We start from the raw sequence: 10,143 nt of genomic DNA on the forward strand, positions 1-10,143 counted from the left end.
AAGCTCCGATAAACCCACCATAAACACTACCTGCCCAGCACCAAACAGCAGACAGACAAGGTTAGCGACCAGCTGGCGAACATAGTGGCGCATTCAGCAGCTAAAGCGCCAGATATTTTCCTCCGGAGCTGGTGGGGTCCGAATCAGAGGGTGGATACGGATCAACGCAGCTTAAAGTCACGGGGTGCCCCCTCCCTTACATTGAGCTACCTACATTGAAATATTTTTTTTTTTTAAGATTTTTGCCCGTTTGTGAACAGCAAATCCTCGACGCAACCATATAGTGAGTGGGCACACGTGCTACCATAGTCACTGGCAACCAACACAAGCAGCGCAACATCCACGGCGGGCCAACCTCTCCAAGTGATACCGAGTAAAATGGTTCCCCACTTCAAAACACATGAATGCAGTGATTTTTAAATACTGATCTGCTCTTTATATGCTGCCCACCTGGCACCTTTCGCCCACTTCATTTGAATTAGCTGAGAGGGGAGTGGGGGGTGTTTTTAGGAATGTTCGGAACGTTTGAACAGCGCAGAGAATCTACGAAAACAAAGTATGAAAGAAAATAATTGGATTTCGCATTCGGCGAAGCGTTTCCGAGGCAGGTCGCGGGGACGGCCGAGAAACAAGTCTGACAGCCCTGGGTGCGCTCACACAGAGAGAATTTGGTCGGCGCACTTGGTGGTGTCTAATTTGGCAGGCCAGAGAAGCCCCTGTGATGGTGACTGACCCAGAGGGATGTCTCTGAGATGAGAGAGGGGGGAGGGGGGGGGGGGACCACCGCGCTCCACACATGAATATATTACACGCCATATGTACCGAGTTAAAGCAGCGTCCACATCCCCCAAAAAAAGAAAAAAAAAACTGCATTGCAGGCCTGACAAACATCTGGCCAACAAGACCTTCATGAATAACGTGAGTGAAAAAATACAGCACACATGGCGCAGCCCGTGACGTCACGAGCTCAAACTCACTTGTTTGCATCCTACCTCATCAAAGCCGCTGTCCTCTTTCTTGAAAGCTGCAAAGAGAAGAAAGGGAGAGAGAGAGAGAGTCAGACACCGCCTGCATTGACATCTTTTGAACACAAGAACCAACGGAACGTCTGAGTGGTGGAGAGGCGGCGCGGCGCGCGACGTCGAAACGTGTCGGGGATCAGCTCTGCGCTCACTATGAAGCGGATGCGGGTCGAGGTTGAGATCAGGCGAGTTCTGGTGACTGGCTCCATTCCCTCGAGTTTCCCAGCAGAAATGTCAAACAGCACTGAAGTGAGCGCTCGCATCACCATCTCTTGTCCAGTCTCACCGATGCCTACCAGCACGTTTTACTTTAGCGTTGCAGTTAGTTAATATCCCATAGTCCACGATATAATGACATTTTTGTCTTTTGAAACGGTAAACCCAAAGCATACTGAGATTCACGACGTCATCTACCCATTGGCTATGCGACCCAGGTCCTAGCGGACCCTTGAGAGTCTCCCAACGTGCTGCAGCTGTATCGCCCGAGGAAGGGGTTTGCCCGCCTCGGTTTTGACGGGCGGCTTGAGGTAGCCGGAAGTGGCGCTGTTGAGCCGGGTAAGCCTTTATTCATCTTCTATGTCGCGTTAACTCACACTCACATTTTTAAAAAATCCGCCAGCAACGAGGTCTGCCTGTTCTGGATCGGGAATTGGAATGTGTGACCTGCCGGATATCTAACCAACCGATTAATCATGCAGATTCCAAAATTAGTCAGGGGCAACCAAAGTGTTAGAATCGGGCTTACGCCGCGCAGCGCCTGCCCATCTTCAGATGACCCTTTCAACGCGTTCGTTGAAATGTGGCAAATAAGGCAGACGTATATATATATATATATATAGAGAGAGAGAGGTCATCTGGCAAGAATAAGACAGGGTCACAATTCTTCTTCCTGAGATAGTCTGGGAACAACTCTCGGACGTCGTTAATGCAGAATATGTTGCATGTACTGTTTTTGTTGCAGGCAGAAGCGACTACAAAAATAAGCTGTATAAAAAGCTATTTCATTATTTTTCATGTCTACATCCGCACCGGTGTTCCTCGCATTCATTGCAGGAGGGAGGGGGGGGGGGGGGGGCAGTACCGCATTTGACATCCATACCCTCCATCTTCACGGAGGGGAGTCTCGCAGCATTATTAATTGGCAAATTAGGATTTTCCCGTTATTAAACTCCTCATGATGATTGTCTTTTTGTAATGGGGGAGGCGGTGCAGGTGGCTAAAAGACAAGAGTTCTCTGGGGGCTGCTTGGCGGTGAAATGACTTCTTTATGTCGGAGTGAGTGTTTGGAGGCATTGTCAGCGCAGCCATTGAGCCGTTAAACTGCTGCTTCCTTCTCCTGAGGAGGGTCAGGTACACACACACACCCACCCACACACACACACACACACACCCACACACACACACACACACACACACACACCCACCCCATCCCCAAAGGACCTCCCAGACACTCCAGACGGCATCATCCCAGCCGCAGATCCACACCCAATACTGCCGGTGGACAGTAAAGTGGCTCGCATGTGAGATTTAGCGCAAGAAACGCAGTTTGCGGCGTCAATTTGTAATTATTACTTGTAATTGAAATAGCCTTTTTGTTTAAACATAGATTCAATTCAGCCTCAGAAGAAAACGTTTCGGTCCCTCTGGACCTTCGTCAAGAGAGTTTTTTCCTTAAATAGAGAGCGCGTGCGAACGTCTCCTTGAATAAATATTGATTCCAAAAGCATGTGTTCAAAAACGGCTGTAGTTTGTAGTTTGTCGCAGAATCGGAGAAAATCCTTAATTCTTCGGGCCAATATTGCGATCTACATTGCAAATGTTTCCTATATTATATTACAGGCCTGTTTTTTGGGTTCTACTTCGGCGTTTTATATGAAGCATTATCGTCATACATGTTGCATGTATCTTGTTTCTACACTGTCTTAAATACTAATTGATCTAATATTTTTGAATCATTATATTCAAATTGTATTCAAAAGTGTCATTTCATTCATTTTTTTTACAGCACCTTTAAGGCTTCACTAAATCACGTCTGAGTGTTAATGTAATATCAAACTGACAGCAGCTAACGATACAATCGAGAACTTTACACCGTAACCCTCTGCAGCTAACGTCAACAGTGACCTCTCAGGCCGACAGCAACAGGACCCCCGGAGGTCCGCTTTCTGGGATTTTAAGACGATGAGCTTACCCCCCCCAAAAAAAAAAGTCTGAATGCATGGTACTCGCATGCGTTCGTTGTCAAAATAGCTAAGCGTAAATCACGGCGGCTAGTTTTTTGTGCTTTGTTTTGTTTTTTAATGAAGCACCTAATAATGCACTTTGATTATACCATGAAGAACACAGAGCTAAGTTAGTGTGCCCCCCCCCCCCCCCCCCCCCAACTTATTTTATTTTAAAAATAAATTTTTGGTTTCGACTATTCCCGCCTTCCACCTCTCCAGCTCTTCGGGTTTACACATCAGCCTCTCGTGTCGTCAGACATCCAAAGAGTTTTCACAGCAAACGAAGCCGACTGCAGTAAAATGCCATACTGTGTTATTCTGCAAAGGGAAATTATGAATGAGAGCGTGTGGGGTTTTTTATTTATTTTTTAGAGAAAGCCCGAAAGAGAGCGAGATTTAAGCTCCAATCGTTCAATCTTTAAGCTTTCGAGCTTTATGTGCTTCTATGAATTGATGTCGCTTCACGGACGGAGTGAATGTCCTGTATTGACAGAATAAATCAATAGCACGTGTAAGTAAGATACTGTCACTCGTAGAATTATTGAACCAATATATGTCGCAAACAGCGGCATCAGATACCCACGCTACGTGCTACTTGGACATAATGGGAAAAACTATTATATATATATATATATATATATAAGGAACTTGTTTGTGGGTGGTCTCAGGGGCACTGAGTGAAGGACGGGCATCGAACAACACATTCAGATAGATTCTGACACTGGTGAGACGCTGTCAGCGCGTCATTCTTGTGCACTGCGAATGATCTTTATGCCATATCTATTTAGTGCACGCAGAGAAGAATGCCATCGCTTTCTGAAGGAAAAGGACGACACGGAGGCACGGAGCGATACAGAGGGAAAAGAAGACTCACTGTAGGAGAAACCCACACAAAAAGAAAAACCTCATTACCGCTTTTCCACACCGCATCTCTGACTGGAAGACCTTTTGATCAAAGTTGTCAGGTAAACCATGAAGAAGCCGAACCTGTTTCTCGTACAGGGAAGGTGTTCTCACTGGTAAATTAACATCAGGGATGTGCGGATGAATCCACCTAAAGTAACCTTTCCCAGTGTTTTGGTGAACGCCCTGCTTTATTCTCACGTTAGGTCGACCACGTCCACACCAACCCTTACAAAAAAACGAACCTTTCCCGCGTGAAAGCGACACGTGGCCGCGGATTTTCAGGTTAGTTATGAGAAAGATCTCCATTGCACAATGGCTCAGGGTTATTTTTCAAGCTAAGTTACTGTAGCTGTCGAGCACAGCGGCAAGACGGTGAGGTGGAACAAGAACTACCGTAGATTAGGGGCGAGAATCTACAGAGACCCCACCGCACGATATTACCACGACACTCAATGCGGTGATATTGCGATAACATATATTGCCATACATCGTCTTTTTTTTTTCCAACTGCAAATGATGCCCCCAAAGGAGGACTCTGTCAACACCTGCTTTATCTAATACGATAAAAGTTTCCATCTCACTTCGATCGTTTTTTTTATTGCAGCAAAAACCGGGAGACGGACAGGAATGTTGCTTCACTCAATGTTAAACCGCGTAAAACGTGTGCGACTCCGCCGTCCCGACTCCAGAGGAGGTGGAGGCCAGAACGGAGAAAGAGCCTCAGTGCTTAGAGCTTGTAACCGCGGGGTCCACGGGGCGACAGGGCCGAGGATAATGGGGCCGAGGAGCGCGGCGGCGAAAGGGTCCGGCGGCCGCTCTGCAGCTCCTCGGGAGCAGTCGCGCTTGTTAATGGTTTTGCTCGAGGGCACCTCAGCTGCAGTGACGCTCTGTTAGTTCACTTCACCGCCCGGGTTCATCCTGCAGGTCCAGGGATCGGGTCAACCTTTCGAGCACGACTGCCGGAAAACAATGACTGCGTCTTTTGAGGGGGAGGAGGAGAAATCCGTTTTGATTGTTATCACTAATGATATTAATTCTTGTGTCATTTTAAAGCTGAAGTAAAAAGGGCTTTGTTAAGCCACCCAATCAGGATAGAAGCTACCTTTTAATCCGCACGTATTTAATCTGGGGGCCCCACGTGTCCCTTACCAATGGAGATTTGTTTGATAATTGATATACTTTATCATGTCTATATCATCCATCTGGGGCTTTCTTCATGGTCTTGGAAACGCGACAAACTGACAGCCCTCTAACGACTTGGCTCACGAGGGCCAAACCAGGGCTCACGGTTCAGGGAAAAGGTCGAGGGACACCCCGCATCAGTCCACCGACCAGGTTTGAAGCTATTTCAAATGAAAACATCCACAATGCGTCATGTCGCGGAGTGCCACAGTCTGACACGCAAGCGCCGCCCACCCCCCACCCCCACCCCCCCGCTGATGCCGGTTGGACCAACATTGTCACAAGGACGAAAACAATAAAGACCGGCTCCTGAATGTGCTTTGTCAAAGCGCCCACAGAGCAGAGCAGAGCAGAGCGAGAGCCCCGATCAATGCTCAGATGTGTTGATTCAGGCGGCCAATCGGAGATGAGCGTCAGCACAGCAGAAAAGTCAATGCCAATCCTCCTTCTCCCCGCAGCATCGACCCAAACTCACTTCTGGCCATTCCTTATCTTTTCTCGTGGGCTGCATCCGGCTTCTCCTCCTCGAAAAGGCCGCTGAGCCCCCCCCCGCGAAGACCTCTGCCACAGCACAGAGCAAGCGAGATGAAATGAGATGTAATGGGTTGCACCTCGACAACCAAGTGATGCGATTGTGATGATCTTTGTTTCCCGAGGTGTACTTTGGCAGCACAGCACCCATTACCGGACTAGAGCTTGACTGGAAAAACTGGGATTGAAAAGAGATGACGGCGGAGGGATTCAACCCCGCCTGCTGCACGAGCAGCACGGACTGATTTGAAATGCAGCATGTAGTACATGCCAACAAAGGCAAAGCATGCAGCATGTCAAAAAAAAAAAAAAAACGCTGTCGGATGTCGTCAGGGATTCGGGGGAAAAACCTTGTCTACCGTGTCCCGCAATGCAACGCGCGGCGCTGGCGGTGGATTGCCATTAAGCGCTTCTTTCACCTCAGCGGTCTCACCCAAATCTGTTGAATCTGATTCTGAACCAGTCGGAGGCGAGAAACGAGCAACCCAGTCCCCCAAACCCCCCCCACCCCCCCCACCGGATCCTCACAGTTCTTTCCGGGAAAGGACGGTTAAGCGATGGCAGCTAGCGAGCGAGCTAACCGCTATGCTAACACCCGGTGGATGCAAGCGGTCACCTTGTCACGTGTTTGTCGCAACCACGCGAGTTTGAAAGAACCAAACAATCTGAATATTTTTTTTTATCGTGCCAATAAGCTATTGATTACGCCCGCAAATAATTAGCAGATCAGAATCAACAACAACAACAACAATAATAATAATAATAATAATAATAATAACGGTAAGTTGCAGCCTTACTGGAATGGGCCTTTTTTTTTTTCCGCAATTTGCTGATATTCTGTGGAGTTAATTAAGATAAAATGATCCTTAATGATGAATAAAAACAATAAAGGCTGTCGTTAAAAAAGCTACTAAAACTAAAAAAAAAACAACAATTTACAAATGTACAGATTCACAGAAAGAAAGAAAGAAAGAAAGAAAGAAAGAAAAGGTATGAGGGATCACACTGGATTGCACATAGAGAGGTGCTGGTATTGCACCATTTGGTACACTCAGAAGTGTGTGGATTGTCCATTCCGGTGTGTGTGTGTGTGTGTGTGTGTGTGTGTGTGTGTGTGTGATTAATTGTTTGATTGGAAAATGGCAGACTGATTCAGCAATAAAAGACAACTGTTACTTGCTTGTCCCAGAATCGTCCGACAGTGAGCGAGCAAGACGGCCCATGCGGTGCACGTCTCCATCGCAACAGCTAAATATCGTCGTCGTATTTACTGAAAGAGATTCTCGTTGAAAATGTGTACGTGACGCGTCTGTGCCGACAACTGAACAGCCGCTTTTAAAACTTGCTTTGAGCCTCAGAGATCCACCATTGGCCCGGCTCCACCGCGAAATGGTGCTTCTGTGAAATGGCAGCGATACCTACTTATGTTATGCCTCCTTTTTTTGCGTGTGTGTGAAATAATACACAATTTAGTTACAGCATCGGCGAGCGCAGGCGTGTCGGCCGAGGAAAGGTCAGAGGATACGTTGGAGGTCATTGGGGCGAGTTGATTTCTCACAATTCCATTCCATGACCGCATTTTAAAAAAAGGGAGCCTTATCAACATGAACGTGAACCTGAACATACTGGGCTGAAAGAATCGATTAGTTGAGCCGCAGAAAATGGATCAGCAGCTCTCTCGAGAACGCGGATCAGTCCCTCTAAGTCGTCCCCTGGATCGGACGTCTTTGTTTTGGAAAAAAAGGGAATGTATTGGACTACCGGTTCAGGAGCAAACGAGCCACTTGCCAGGCGCCACCTCGAGTTTGAAGCGACCGCGACCTTCCGGCACTTTGCTCGACCAAAAGGAACAACCGACTGATCGAGGCGGCGCCGGCATTTCATTCGGTTCTGGCACCTTCTGTGAAGTCGCTCCGGCGAGAGACTGTGGATTTCTTCTTGACACACAGTGACAGAAACATTTTTTTTTACCCCCCCCCCCCCACACCCCCCCCTCCTCTTTCTTTCCCTACAAATCAGTTTTTGACCTCGACGCTGAGGTCGAGCCACATCCCGTGAGGAGATCTGAGCTGAATTGGGAAAAAATAAATGATGATGAGGATGATGATGACAAGCCATGATGTTGATGATGATGATGATGATGATGATGATGATATGTGTGGGACACTGTGTGACCCTTTACTATGAATTTGCCCACCCCAACAAAAAAAAAAAAAAAAAGGAGTTAACTCCCTTCTGCTGGGACAGGCCCGAGTTAAATGCGGGTTGTCCATGGCTGCTAAGCCCAACTGTGAGCAGACATCACCGGCAGCAGCAGCGGCAGCAGCAGCGCCTCTGCTGCCGCTGCTGCTGCCGCTGGGTTTTGCACCAAGAGCCGGGAAATGGGCTGGGGGGGGGGGGAAAAACTGGAGAGCGAAAAAAAAAAACAACAATAAAAACAACAACAACAAAAAAAACACGTCCCGTTACTCACCAATACTCCTGAAACTCTCGGACAAAGTTCTCCTCAACTTTTTCATTTTGCCGATCTTCTCCGCGGGCTGGGAGGCTGGCATCAGGTCGCACATTTCTGTTTTTCTTTCGTTTTCTTTCTTCTTTTTTTTTTTTTTTTTTTTCCCCGGCCGAGTTTGGCAGCGGACTGGCTGTGGTTTTGACGCGGGAGGTGGGCCGGGGGTCGGAGGACCGGTGTGTTCGTTCAGTCAAGCCCCCCTGCGGTGAGGCTTCTTCTTCAGCCCAGCTTGCAGAGCGCCGGCAAACAGGAAACGGAGCCCTCGGCAGGCTCCCGCTTCTCTCATCAACTAGTGCCGAACTAACTGCCTTCTCGGGGTCGTTCCTCGGGAAAGAGACTACATTTCCAGAGAGGCAAGAAAAGTCCGCGCAGGAGCAAGGGGGGGGGGGGGGGGGGGGGGGTGCATCCACGCTGGAAACCGTGCGTAACTGTGCTGCGCCCCTCTGGAGCTGTCTTTGTTTTCGGTTAAGATCCCCCCCACACACACACACACATACACACACACACACACAAAAAAAAAACCGAGACCTGGCTTTGACTTCTTTTTCTTTCTCCTCTCAGCGTCCCGGTCTCTCCCTGCGCCACCGCAATCTAGATGTCATTTTTTTTTGGGGGGGGGGGGGGGGTGGTTCTCTCTCTCTCTCTCTCTCTCTCTCTCTCTCTCTCTCTCTCTGGCTCGGACCCCGCCCTTTGGATGCGAGGATTGGAAGGCTCCCGGGGAGCGTCGCGTTCCCATTCGTCCCGGGGACTGGCCGTCAAAGAGCCAGCGCCGCCCTGTAATGTGTTGCAGGAGGAGGAGGAGGAGGAATATTTTCACGGGCAGCGGGGGCTGTCGGCGCTCCGGCTCGAGACTGCTGCCCTCTGCGAGACCCTGTTATTGTGTGGCTTGGCCGAGGTGCCCCCCCCCCCCCCCCACACACACACACACACACACGCATTCGGCTTCATCAGCTGCGCTCTGTTAGACTTAATAATAATAATAATACGAATAAAAACTCCATCCATATCTATGAAACAAATCAAACGACTACATTACATTTACTGAGTAAAACCCGCAAAAATCCCTATGAAGTCTGGTGGTGTTGCACATGCACTTGGTGAGAATATCTAGGTGCCATGCAAATAAACTTGTGGTCGTACGGCATCATCAGTGTGACACCTCTGCACCATTTCACCTCGAGTATGCACACCGTTTTACTCTCATTTCAGCCCATTTCTGCCACACTAACGGCGTGTAGTTGGGATGAAGGCTGTCAGAGGCCATCCAAAACCCGCATCAATAATCGAAATCCTGCAGCAGCAGCAGCGGCAGCAGCAGCAGCGAGCTCATCCCATGAGCTGCCTCCGCCGCGTCTCTTCTATGTGCCGGCTGGCATCTCCAATTGGATCATGTCTGCACTGCAGTCACCACGGCAGCTGCATGAGCAATTCAAGGAGGCACCAGAAGAGCAGCGGTGTGTGTGTGTGTGTGTGTGTGTGTGTGTGTGTGTGTTGTGATCCGGTCCTCAGTCTCGGACCGCCAGAGAGACCAGCAGAGGTCTGCCGAGGGGCTGGGGTGACTTTGACTGGGGCACAGCGGCGGTAACTGGGACAAATGCGCTGGCTTCATCGGTTCAGAATGGGGTCCTTCATTGCAGAGCATTTTTTTTTTTTTTTTACATGAACTGAGCAGCACACCTCTGCAGTCTGTGGAACACAAGTAATTGAACCCCCCCCCCCTCATTCAGAAATCAATGAGAAGAGCATCTTCACTGGTTAGACACACAGG

The 10,143-nt window shown here is 48.8% G+C and overlaps 1 protein-coding gene across 1 annotated transcript in view; it reads right to left on the reverse strand.

Moving 5' to 3' along the window:
- The window catches only part of cdk14 (cyclin dependent kinase 14), a 149,789-nt gene extending 140,839 nt beyond the window's left edge, over positions 1-8,950 (reverse strand). The window contains exons 1-2 of the mRNA XM_070911678.1: positions 8,340-8,950; positions 993-1,024 (exon numbers count right to left, since the gene is read on the reverse strand). Of these exons, the coding sequence (XP_070767779.1) occupies positions 993-1,024; positions 8,340-8,433 (126 nt within the window). The 5' untranslated portion in view covers positions 8,434-8,950. The remainder of the gene's footprint in view (positions 1-992; positions 1,025-8,339) is intronic.
- Positions 8,951-10,143: the final 1,193 nt, after the last annotated feature.

Source organism: Enoplosus armatus, chromosome 9 (assembly GCF_043641665.1).
Source record: "Enoplosus armatus isolate fEnoArm2 chromosome 9, fEnoArm2.hap1, whole genome shotgun sequence".
NCBI lineage: Eukaryota > Metazoa > Chordata > Actinopteri > Centrarchiformes > Enoplosidae > Enoplosus > Enoplosus armatus.